Source organism: Callorhinus ursinus, unplaced genomic scaffold (assembly GCF_003265705.2).
Source record: "Callorhinus ursinus isolate GAN/ISIS: 27379988/994484 unplaced genomic scaffold, GSC_fseal_2.0 scaffold60, whole genome shotgun sequence".
NCBI lineage: Eukaryota > Metazoa > Chordata > Mammalia > Carnivora > Otariidae > Callorhinus > Callorhinus ursinus.
Window position 1 is genome coordinate 6501774 of NW_027397122.1, and position 13311 is coordinate 6515084.

The 13311-nt window shown below is 49.5% G+C and overlaps 1 protein-coding gene across 1 annotated transcript in view; it reads right to left on the bottom strand.

The window, feature by feature from the left end:
* The window catches only part of ABCA13 (ATP binding cassette subfamily A member 13), a 369210-nt gene that overhangs the window by 312381 nt on the left and 43518 nt on the right, over nucleotides 1–13311 (bottom strand). Inside the window, exons 7-10 of the mRNA XM_025853136.2 lie at nucleotides 11888–12018; nucleotides 7052–7185; nucleotides 3911–4075; nucleotides 863–1062 (exon numbers count right to left, since the gene is read on the bottom strand). Coding sequence (XP_025708921.1) covers nucleotides 863–1062; nucleotides 3911–4075; nucleotides 7052–7185; nucleotides 11888–12018 — 630 coding nt within the window. The remainder of the gene's footprint in view (nucleotides 1–862; nucleotides 1063–3910; nucleotides 4076–7051; nucleotides 7186–11887; nucleotides 12019–13311) is intronic.

Genomic DNA, 13311 nt, shown 5'->3' on the forward strand with positions numbered 1-13311 from the left:
GATACAATTCTCCCTTCATGCTGGGTAAGCAGCAAGAGCTCCCGAGACCTGTGGCTTGAAATGGACCCTTTTGAGACAATACTGAGAAACCTTTTGTCGGCTTCCAAGGAGAGCCTACACCTCAGGGGTGTAATGAGGTCCAGTTCCTGCAAAGGGCAGTACCTGCTGAAGAAGATCCAGTATTGCAACAGAACCAACCACTTGGGAATCCATTCGGCTTCTCTCGAAAAAGAAGAGGCCACCAGGGGTACCTTTTCCCACTCCTAAAGTATTTGTGGACTTTCCGCAAACATTTCAACGATATAAAATTTCAAAACAACCATGAAAACAGTTCCTTTCGTGAAAGCGCCTCTAAAGTGGTTTTGTTCATTTTAAACCTATGTCTGAAATCCAGAAGGCTGACCCCCTTCTCGGATACATTCCCGCACCGGATTGTTGTCCGCATCTGAACAGACAGAGGGGGAGCGCCTGGGTGGCTCACTGGGTTAAGTGTCTGCCTTCGGCTCAGGTCATGATCCCTGGGTCCTGGGATCGAGCCCCACATCGGGCTCCCTGCTCGGTGGGAAGCCTGCTTCTCCTTCTGCCTGCAGCTTACCCTGCTTGTGCTCTCTCTCTCTCTCTGTGTGAGAAATAAATAGATATAATATTTTAAAAAAAAAAAAAAAAAAAACCCAGACATCGGGTTGGGGCAAATGGTTCGGGATGGTCTCCACTACGCCAGCCTGCAGTCTCCCAGCTACTGACTGGAAACCCACTGTCTAGCCGCGGTTTTATGAATTCTCCTCTCCCCATCTCATTATGCACTCGTTAACATTCAGGCCCGCAAGCCTAACCAGTAATCAAACAGGGGGATGCGCCTTACGTCTTGGGAGATGGATGGCTGCTGGTGGGGCCATCTGCCGCCAAGCTCTCACTCAGGATGCGAAGCACAGCATACAGAGCCTCCACCACCTGCCGTGGCTCACGCTCTTCCACAAACGCATTGCCGAGAGCCTCCAGGCCGCGGGCAGCCCCGGCGAGCACCTGCTGGAGCATGCTGCCCTTCCGCCACCACTCGAACACCTACGCGTGCAGAAACGGAAACATCACTGTTAACAGGAACGCAGTAAACATGAGAACATTTGCCTGAGACACAGTAATGGAGCCTTCTAGAGGACAGACAGCCCATTTTTACGATGTTGCCAGACTGAAATGTCTGTTAACTGCCGTACGATTTGATTTCTATTCAAAAACGAAAGATTAAAAATGACGTCAATGGAGGCACGCCGCGTTTTCATTGGGCTGCCATTTCCCTTTCCTTCGCCCACTGCCACTTGCAAAAGAGAAGGCAGGGAGCCTGGGTAGTTCAGTCGGTTGGGCGTCCGACTCTTGGTTTCAGTTCAGGACGTGATCTCAGGGTTGTGAGATCGAGCCCCGTGTCGGGCTCCACACTCAGCAGGGAGCCTGCTTGAGATTCTCTCTCCCTCTCCCTCTGCTCCTCCCCCACCCCCCAGCTGACACTCTCTACCTCCTTCTCTCTAAAAAAATAAATAAAATCTTAAAAAAAGAGAGAGAGAGAGAAGGTCACAACATACATCACTAAACCAGGGACATATGCCTTGAAGACTAAACTGACATGTTTGGGACGGCATAAATATGTTGATATATTTCACGATTTTATCCTAACGAATACATGGTTGCTAGTTATGGTTCTTCATCATGGACTTGGGAATGATGATACTAAAGGCAAGCAACATCCTGGTTTATCATCAACGTGACACCAACATAGATGCTTTTTGCCCAAATCACAAGGCGCGGGCAAAAGCATGTTGAGCACGTGGGTGCACTGAATCACCGTGCATTACCCATGGGTGCAGGCTACCTGGATGGCGCACAAAGCAGAGGTGGCCCCCCGACCACGCTGGTGCTGGCCAGCTCAGCACTGCCCTGTGATCATTTTAGTCCCACCTAGTGACCAGTCACACCTGCATTTCTGTAATAATCTTTTTTTTTTGGAGGAAACTTTTTTTTATTATGTTATATTAATCACCATGCCTTACATCATTAGTTTTGGATGCAGTGTTCCATGATTCATTGTTTGTGCATAACACCCAGTGCTCCATGCAGAACGTGCCCTCTTTAATACCCATCACCAGGCTTACCCATCCCCCCAGCCCCCTCCCCTCTAGAACCCTCAGTTTGTTTCTCAGAGTCCATCATCTCTCATGGTTCGTCTCCCCCTCCGATTTCACCCCCTTCATTTTTCCCTTCCTACTATCTTCTTTTTTTTTAAACATATGTTGCATTATTTGTTTCAGAGGTACATATCTGTGATTCAACAGTCTTGCACAATTCACAGCGCTCACCGTAGCACATACCCTCCCCAATGTCTATCACCCAGCCACCCCATCCCTCCCACCCCCCACCACTCCAGCAACCCTCAGTTTGTTTCCTGAGATGAAGAATTCCTCCTATCAGTGAGGTCCTATGATACATGTCTTTTTCGGATTCACTTATTTCACTCCGCATAACACCCTCCAGTTCCATCCACGTCCTTGCAAATGGCAAGATCTCATTCCTTTTGATGGCTGCATAATATTCCATTGTGTATATATACCACATCTTCTTTATCCATTCATCTGTCGATGGGCATCTTGGCTCTTTCCACAGTTTGGCTATCGTGGACATTGCTGCTATAAACATTGGGGTGCACGTACCCCTTCAGATCCCTACATTTGTATCTTTGGGGTAAACACCCAGTAGTGCAATTGCTGGATCGTATGGTACCTCTGTTTTCAACTTTTTGAGGAACCTCCATACTGTTTTCCAGAGCGGCCGCACCAGCTTGCATTCCCACCAACAGTGTAGGAGGGCTCCCCTTTCTCTGCATCCCCGCCAACGTCTGTCGTTTCCTGACTTGTTCATTTTAGCCATTCTGACGGGTGTGAGGTGGTATCTCATGGAGATTTTGATTTGGATTTCCCTGATGCCGAGCGATGTTGAGCACTTTTTCATGTGTCTGTTGGCCATGTGGATGTCTTCTTTGGAAAAATGTCTGTTCATGTCTTCTGCCCATTTCTTGATTGGATTATTTGTTCTTTGGGTATTGAGTCTGATAATCTTTTATCTACGATTGGAGATTCTGACCTTGGTCAGTACATGTCCTTTGAGGAAAAGGTGATGTCATGTCCACTAAAACGAATGGAGCGTTATTGTCAGACAGGCTCTGCCTCACACCGTACCCACAACTCCCCGGAAAGTACCCTGCTGTTAGCAAGCCAGACTCCCTGGTGGCCTCCAGCCTGTGCTACATAGTCACTCTGGGACTCCCTGCCACACCAGCACATCCACAAAAACGGGCCACAGCATCTTTCTCACTGTTTCCCTTAAATCGGTTACCGTTTGAGTTCGATGCTTCTTGTCAAAACCAGAGTGAAGGGACAGGCTGAATGGCCCCCCAAGAGCTCCAGGGGCTGGACCCCTGCATCTGAACACCCAAGGAGGCTGTCCAAGGAGGCCGGTGGAAACCCTGCATGCCAAAAACAGACCATGATTCTTGCCATGGCCACGTGTGCATCTCAGTGTAAGACAGGCTTTCCAGGGACATTTGCAGTGAGGCCCCAGCGAGGGGAGGCTGGCGGTCACATGCGGGAGAAGGGCACTTAATGGGCAGGACGTGGGGCTCCCGGGGCTTGTCCCTGGAAAGGACATGCAACAAAACAGGGAACGGAGCATGGGGAAAGGGAACAGGTTCTCGGGTTTGCAGCTGCCCAGGCCCCTCCTTGCAATACTACAGTGAATACTTACGTCTCGTGTTACCTGCTTTCCCAAAAAGAAATCAAACACGAAAAATCAATAAAATCAAAGTAAAAGAGATGGAGAGGAAAGAGATGGGTGCGGACAGGCTGAGCGGTTCGCTGTGGGACGGCACCTGCTTATAGACTTGCAGCCAGTTGACCGCGTGCACCAGGTAGTCTGTGGCCTCGGACCAGCGGGGATGACAGTCTCTGGCATGACCCGTTTGGTCAGCTTCGTCCTCAGAGGTTCGGGACAAGACGGAACACACCATCCGCTCCAAGGCCTCCTCTGTGGGAATCTGCCAACGAAGAGGGAACATAGTTACAAGTCCGCTTTTCTCTAGAATGTTCCCTTCTGAGAATAATACCACAACCTTGGCAAAGGAAGAACTCCGGGGGACGCCTGGGTGGCTCAGTCATTAAGCATCTGCCTTCGGCTCAGGTCATGATCCCAGGGTCCTGGGATCGAGTCCCGCGCCGGGCTCCCTGCTCAGCAGGAAGGCTGCTTCTCCCTCTCCCGCTCCCCTTGCTTGTGTTCCCTCTCTCTCTCTCTCTCTCGTTAAATAAATAAGTAAAAATCTTAAAAAAAAATAAAAATAAAAAGGAGGAGCTCCAGGCTTTGCACAACAGGAGAAGGGACAGGCTGATAAAGGGTCGCTTATGTGGTCGGTGTGGAGGGAAGCCTTCTGGAATGATGTGTTTCAGGATTGTCCACAAGCAGGGGAAACAGCAGTTTCTCCGGGTCGAGGACATGGGATGAATCAAATTCTGCTCTTTTTCACTCTCTGGGCAAAAGCAGACAGCAGGCCAGCCCAGTTCACCTGGCACCTTGCACCCCCAAAGCTGCTTCACCAGAAACATCTTCTCTTCCAGTTACCAAAGATGGACGAGGCTGGGACAAGTCAAACTGGACTTGTGGGTCAGAAACGGTTTGACATTTTGGACCCAAATGAGCTTCTACATGCAGTTCCTCTGTGGCTACTCTGTAAAAGCACTTCCGTGTGTGGGGGAACGAACCGCGTTCCCGTTACCCGGATTTACAGTAACTGGGCACCATGCTCTAGAACCTCTATGGATGGCGACAGCCAAAAAGCATTATGCCCCACAGGCTCCTTGGAAGCTTCCTTTAGGACGCAGAGAACTAACACTGTCACAAGGCCACGGGATCCCGTGAGGGAAACACGGCCCTGTCCCTCCCCACAGGACTCGCCAGTCTCTAGACGTGGACACGGCTCGGTCAGGTTCCCTGCAATGGCCCTGTGACAGGTCACAGGGGAGGGAGGACATGGGGGTCCCATGGGGACATGAGCCGTGATGTATCTGTCTTCTCGGTGGGCAGTGGAGAAAGGAAGGGAGAGAGATTTCTCTCTTCCAGGGGGGCAGCATATGCAAAGGCCCGGGGTGGCAGTGCCCACAGTCAGGCGGGACCGGGGGAGGCCCTGGGAGGCTCTGCTGTTGCTGGCTGGTGAGGGGCCTCACGCGGGTGGGGGGCAGGGTCGTGGTCCCCCCGAGGCGCTCACCTCCGAATCCCCAGAGCCTATGAGTAGATTCTGCATTGGCAGGTGAGTTATGGTCGCTACCCAGCAGACTCCAAGAGGGGGAGACCATCCACATCCCAGCGAAACCACAGCGCTCCTTACACAAGGGAGGGGAAGTCAACAGAGCCTCGTGAGAAAAACAGCCCATCGTCACTGGCCTGAGGGAAGAGAGGACCTGAGCCATGGCGCACAACGGCTTCTAGAAGCTAGGAAGGCAAGGAAACAGCACCTCCCTGGAGCCTACAGAAGGAACGCAGACACCCTGGTTTTAGCCCCAGGACACCCGTTTGGGGCTTCCGACTTCCAGAGCTATGCAGTAACAAATGTGTGTCGTGCGGGGCCACCAGGCTGGTGGTAACATGTTCCGGCAGCCAGAGGGCCTCACACCTGTGACATATGCTCTGTGCACTTCCCTAACCATTGCCCTTGCAATTCTAATCTTTTTTTTTTTTTTTAAGATTTCACTTATTGATTTGACAGAGGGAGCCAGAGAGAGAGAGCGTGCAGAAGCAGAGGGAGGGGCAGAGGGAGAGGGAGACACAGACCCCCCCCCACCCCGTGGAGCAGGGAGCCCGATGCAGGGCTCGATCCCAGGACCCCGAGATCATGACCTGAGCCGAAGGCAGACGCTTCACCAACAGAGCCCCCCCAGGCGCCCCTGGAATTCTAATCTTGAAACACTTACCCTTCTAAGGTAAAGGTTCTATGTAATGTGACGCAAACTATATTCTGAAACAATGAGAAAGCAGGGTCGCAGAGTTCAGAATGCCACCTGGCTTTCCTCGTGCCCACGACAGATGCCACGGGGCCCAATTCCAAGTCCCACGGGAGGTCAGTGGTTAATGAAATTGTGCCAGGTGCGGGATGGGAACAGAAACCCGTCCATCCGGGCTGAGCCTGAGACCTGCCCGGCAGAAGGAATTTTCCAGGCACCTCGCCACCCAGCCACTAGCGGTGGCGTCGGGCGGAGGCCAGTGGCTGACCCCCAGGCTCATGGCACAGATCGGTAACCCGGAAGTGAAGACCAACAGTCTGCAAGCACACACTGGCTGTGAAAGTGTGAAAAGTGCCATCCAGGAAGTACCAGGATGTGGGAGCTCAGAGAAGCGAGCAAAACCCACGCCCTGAGCGCAGACCAAGACCCGAGCAGGGGAGTGTGGGTCCTGTGCAAACGTCCAGTCCCTCGACCCCGATCAGCAGGGCCCTCACCCCGGAGCGATCCGTGCAGCAAACAGACAGGTGTGCTCTTCTTGGACCCTGCCCCGTGCAAAGCAGGAGCGCCGGCAACCTCACAGAGGTGACGAAAGGGGAACGTGCAGGTAGAGACCCTTGCAGAACCTGAGGAGTAGCAGCGGCGAGCAGGGTCTCCAGCGATCAGCTCGTCCAACCCATTTATCTTACACAGTTTGGAAAGGGAGGCTCCTATCTGGTGAGCCTTGCCACTCCTGCCCCCTCGCTCCCGTCCGGACCCACTGCAGGTGCCGGGAGTGAGAATTACTGATTATTCCTGTAACTTCCAAACCGCCTTCGGGGCTGGGATACCGTGAGCAGGTAAGAGGAAGGGTTTTTCAAGATTAGAATTCACTTCTAGAAGGGCCAAACCAGTCCAAGCATTCCGATGCTCGCGGAGGACCCTCTGTCCTGCTGCCTCTCCCATCCCACCGCCCACCCGCCCGGAGAGCACCCCCAGAGGAGCACTCTCAAGGGAAAAGCATGAGAAGCATCAGGAACGCATACCTCCTGCAGCCGAGCTGAGTAATTCAGGATTTGTTCTGCACGAAGGTCATCAAAACCAAATCGGGATTTGAGGTCAGCCCGGACCGTCTGTGGATCCCACACCAGCTCTTGCAGGGACAGGTTGTATCTGGACTCTGCAAGGCAACCGATGAGTTACACCCGTCAGTTGACATGACAGCAGTGCGATACACGATTCAGAGAAGGTGCCTTGTTCACTCCGACAGGAGAAGCAAACAGAGACCAAATGCTATTCACACAATCAGGTCGGAGAAGCAAACAGAAGCTACTGCCGGATGCCGCAGACCTTGGAAGGATGACCCCAGGTGCCTAGTGTTCGTGACTGCAGAGCTTCCAGAAGGAATGGGACAATGTATTTCAAGAGCTTTGTGAAATTCAAATCCCTGAGCCCCACAATTTCACTTCTAAAAAGTATTTCTCAAGAAACCGCACCAGATGCATGAAGAAGAGGTAATGCACAACAACGCCACTGCATTCGTTTTATACTGATTAAATACTAAAACCCATGAGGCGTCCAGCATGGGGGGGAAGGATAAATTGCAGTAAATTCACAGCAGAAAATGCAGCAGTCTTTAAAACGACATTTCCGGGGCACCTGGGTGGCTCCGTCAGTTGAGCATCTGGTTCTTGATTTCAGCTCGGGTCGTGATCTCAGGGCCATGGGATCGAGCCCCGAGTCAGGCTCCGTGCTCCACGTGGAGTCTGATCGTCCTGCTCGATATGGTCTTCCCCCTGCTCTATCTCTGCCTCTCCCTCAAATAAATAAATAAATAAAATCTTCGAAAAAAATAAAAATAAAACCGCATTTCCAAAAATTATTTAAGGTCATAGATAAAAGTTCCCTTAACAGAGTTAATCAAGGTATAAAACTCATTAGGTGCCCAAAAAACCCAGTAAAGTCACCTGGAAATGGCACGTGCAGAATACAAGTCCGAGACCCCCCCTCCCCTGAGGTTTGACATAATTTCTGTGAACATGGCCTGACGATTGCAAACCTAAAAGCTTACAGATTCCAAGGTGAGCTGTTTCAGATCGTGATCCACAAGCCTCTGCTGAGCATCCACACATGCAAGGACCACAAAACCATCCTCACTTGCGTGACCTCTCGGTACCCTTATTTTTTTTTAAGATTTTATTTATTTAACAGAAAGAGAGAGAGAGAGAACACAAGCAGGGGGAGAGCAGAGGGAGGAGGAGAGGCAGGCTCCCGCTGAGCAGGGAGCCTGACATGGGCCTCAATCCCAGGACCCTGGCTGGCATCACCACCTGAGCCGAAGGCAGATGCCTAACCGACTGAGCCACCCAGGTGCCCCTCTCAGTACCCTTCAATTAATGCTGTGGGTGTACAGGAAAGGCACAGTCCTGCCACTTACAAATGAAGGCCCAGCCACAGGGAACTTTAGGAAGGCGTTGAAGATGGGACAGATCCCAGAAATCCGAGATTCCTTGCTCTCAGTCGAGTTGTCTTTGCATAAAGGGGACAAGGTCTGCTTCTGAGATTTTATTTTATTTTTTTAAGGTTTATTTATTTATTTGAGAGGGGCGCAGAGGGAGAGAGAGGATCCCAAGCAGACCTCGCACTGAGCACAGGGCCCAACATGGGGTTCAATTGCACGAGATCAGGACCTGAGCGGAAATCAAGAGTCGGAAACTCGACCGACTGAGTCACCCAGGCGCCCCTGGTTCTGAGATTTTACACCGGCATTTGTTCTGTGTCAAAGAGGCAGGCCCAGGCCAGGCATTTCCCTCGCCAAGTCTTGCTGAGTTCCCCACAACACACCAGAGAGGTGTAATAATTACCCTCTCTGGGGGGGAGAAGGAAGCAGACATCGGGAGTCACCCAACATCACGCGGGCTTTAGTCATGACTCAAACCCAGATCTGATCCCCGACCCTGCGTTGCAACCGTTAAACTCTACTGCTCTCAGAATGTATCAGGATTACTCACAGAATTCTAGAAAGGAGGGGAGAAAGAGTCTATAAAACTATAAAATCATTCTAGAACGACCAGAGACAACAGGGCCCGGAAACTCACTGCTGAATGACAGAGCTCAGATCACGGGAATTAACAACTTCAGTGAAGAACATGCTCGGGCCCTTGGCCCCAAGTCACTGACAGGGCACATCCCAATCCCCTCCACATGCCATGATCTGCTCGTTAGGCAAAGGGATTTTTCTTGGAGACAAGAGAAACAAGGACAATTTTTAGTCGCCTCGAGGTGCTTTGTCATTGTATTCCTCAGCTCTGACTCCCTGGCAATTGATAGAAAATAGCTTATTTTAATTACATTCTTAGCTGTACTTATATCTCCAGTTATAAGGTAAATGGATTGTTGTATTTTGGATCATACACGAACACTTGAGCTTCCTGATGAGTTTGATACAACGGAGGTCACTGTGGAGAGTCTGTTCTGAGGGTAAGGACTGGTGGTTCCCACCCGTATCACCCGCAGGAGAAGCAAATTCGACATTAATGACTAGTCTTCCCTCTTGCAGAACCTCAGAGGACAGGAACTCTCCTACCCAGGGGCGCTGGGGGGGGGTCCTCTCTACGCTGAGTCACCAGCATCAGGAAGAACCTGGGTGTGAGTGGGGGGATGGAGGGTGTCATGTCAGGTGGTTCCAAGGACCCAGAAAAATCTGGAAGGGATAGAAACCTGTGTGTAACCACCCCATGACATAGGTCAGGAGACAGACTTTGAAAGTTAGCGGCAGGCAGAGAGAACGTGATCCTGGGTCCCGGCCCCAGGCCTGTTTGCCCCCCGGTCGAGCCCTCACATCTGCACCAGGAATGTCTGCCCACGATGCAGGTCTAACTGCTGCTCCAGCATTCTTCAGTGATCTGGCCCAGGATCTCCTTCTGGATTACCTCCTGCCATCGCCCACCGCCCCAGGCATACTAGGCATAAAACAGATGGGGCCCTTGCCAAAGCCCAGAGCTTCATGCACAGTTCTTCCTGGCAGTGCTCCCTCGCGTCCCTGATGAACTAGAATCATCCTTCAGAACTTCTCCTTGATGCTCTTCCAGAGAAAGATGCCAGATCCCTACTCTGTGGGCTTTGTTTTTTTTCTTTATTGACACATCTCTTTCCTGTACCAAACAGGACTTCCCCGAAAGCGAGAACCGCGTATCACTCCGTTTCTTATTCCCACACATAGGACAATGTTTGGTTCATAGAAAGTACTCAATAAGTAATGAGTTAATAGATGGATGGATAGATGGATGGATGGATGGATGAGTGGGTGGAGGGATAGATGAGTGGGTGGATTATGGATGGGTGGGTCAGTGGGTGGGTGGGTGGATGGGTAGTTAGATGAATGGATGGATGTGTGGATGAGTGGGTACGTGGATAGATGGATGAATGAACGGATGTTGGGGTGGATGGATGGATGGATGGATGGATGTGTGGATAGATGGGTGAGTGGGTGAATGGATGGGTAAGTGGACAGATGAATGGATGTATGGGCAGGTGGGTGGGTTGAAAAATGGGTAGATGTTTGGACAGGTGGGTGGGTAGATAGAGGGATGGGTGGATGGATGGATGTGTACATAGATGGGCGGGTGGGTGGATGAGAAGATAAATCAATGGATGGATGTGTGATAGGTGGGTAGGTGGATGGATGGATGAATGAATGCATGTTGGGATGGATGGGTGGTGGATGAATGGATGAATATGTGGATGAATGATGGATAGATGAGTCTATGAATTCTAAGTCCACAGTCTGCTCCCTGAATTTCCCTTACAGAAAGAGACAGAAATAGAGAAAAAGAAAGAATTAAAAGTAAAATGTTCAGGTCCAGTTGACAATTCAAGAAATAATACCCTGAACAGAGAGTAGAATAGTGGTTACGGAGGGGTATGAGGTGGGGAAGTGGGGAGACAGTGGTCAAAGGGTACAAACTTTTAGTTATTAGATGAATAAGTTCTGGAGATCTAATGTACAGCATGGTGACTACAGTTAATAATAGTGTATCATATACTTGAAATTTGCTAAGAGATCTTAAGTATTCTTACCAAAGGAAGGGTAAACTAACTATGGGAGGTGATATATGGGCTCATTAACTCCAGTGTGGTAACAACTGCACAATGTATACCTGTCTCAAATCATCACATTGTACACTTTAAACATATACAATTTTAGGGGTGCCTGGCGGACTCAGTCTGAGGAGCGTGTGACTCCTGATCTTGGGGTGGTGAGTTCAAGCCCCATGTTGGGTGTAGAGATGACTTAAATAACTAAAACTTAAAAATATATATATATATGCAATTTTATTTGTCAACATCAAATAGAATAAAATAAATCTTCAGTGAAAAAAAGAAAGAATATTGTGAGTCAAGAACAGAGCTAAGGCATTCCATCCCCTTCCCTGTGGAAGGGGTCTGTCTGTTTAGCTCATGGGCTTTTCTAAATCCCTATCAATCTGCTTCTTCCCACCAGGCTTCCTACTTTTCAAATATTTTTTTCCAGATAGGAGCAGAGGAAAGAAGAAAGATTCAAATCTCAGAACAAATGATAAGTCTAACCTTCAAGGACATCAAATAAAAGAATTTTAGAATCAATTATTTTTTAATTAAAAATAACCCATTTATGAGCAGTGGCCACAGAATTTCAATAATGGTAGAGAGTCAAATTCAAGTTTGAATTTCAGATTTTCAGTCTACCTCCACCTTGTAGTAACAGAAACAATGGATTCCTTTTGGCATTTGACATGTTCATGACATCGTTTTTTGAACAGCATTTTAGCTCTGTGGTGGCTGTCGATAAACGTAACCAGGGGAACACCTGAAACTTTGCACAAGCCCTTGGGTACACATACCAGCGGTGACCACTCCATGCTCCTGCAGAAATGTCAGCATCGACATGGTCACGTTCAGCACGATTTCAGAAACCGTGGAGAAAGTGTGGTTGAGTGGCAGCCAATCTAAATCTTCCAAAGTTGCCAAGGAACTGGAAACCAAAAGAAAACCAAAGCAACGTGAGCTGGCTTAGCAAAACCGAGCGCAACGGACTCAGACTTACTTGTGACCGACCAGCCAGGTTCCAGCCCTCTGCGGGATGTGGACAGACCACAGACCTGCCAGCTTTCACCATGGCTTCAAATGTGACCCGGACTCTCTGGACTGGGGATCAATGCTCACTCGGGCAGTGGCGGCCGGCCAGGGTCCAAGGTGCTATCACCCCCAAAGAGCACATGGGCAGACAGCCTGGCTGCTTCAAGCTCAGGTCATCAGTTTAAACTCTAGAGGTGCCCTCCTGGAATGGCGAGCACCCCAATCCCGCACTGTCTGAACCCATGCATCTGAGGATGTCAGGGGCACGATCGGTGGTCGCCAACCTGTTTCACAAAACAAGGGACTCCGGGGAGTGCACGTATATATTGTGTTCCTGTTATTCTTTAAATACTTAAATGTTTTATTTTATAAGTAATTGTACTAAGTATAATTATAAATAATTAGGCCTGTAAACCAGAAAATCCATTCAACTGAAGAGGAATATGCCTAAATTTTAGCAACAAGAGACCAACAATATATAAGCTATGCATCAGACAGATTATTTCCCTGTAGCTTCTCCTTAAGGAAAATTTCTCAAGGTATCCCTGTGTGATGAAGGGTATCCCAAGATGACAAGATAGACCATTAATAAATTATCAGTTTGCCCAATACCACATTCTTTTTTTTAAGACTTTATTTATTTATTTGACAGAGAGCGAGCGCACAAGCAGGGGGAGCAGCAGAGAGAGAAGCAGAGGGAGAAGCAGACCCCCCCGCTGAGCCGGGAGCCCGATGCGGGGCTCGATCCCAGGACCCTGGGATCATGACCTGAGCTGAAGGCAGACGCTTAGCCGACTGAGCCACCCAGGTGCCCCGCAAATACTTATTTCTAAATCTAATACCGATATTCTTTTTTAAAGAATGGTAGTTGTTTTTTGTGGGGTTTTTTTTTTAATTGAAGCATAGTTGACGGCATGCAGATTTTCTTGACCTTGTGTCACCAAAGCAAAATACAGAAGTAAAATTAACACTGGAGCTGATATGGTTCAACAGCCGCCAGCAATATCCTCTAATTTCATATTCTGTCCGTCTCCAAAGAGCCCACTCACTGCCCATGCTAATATATTCAGGGTTTAGAGCAAGATACCGGAGAAAGCACACCCACTATATTCAAATACGTAGGTTATAAATCAAACCAACAAACTGTCCAAATATGCTCCTTGACAGGAGAACTTGGAAAGTCATGTTC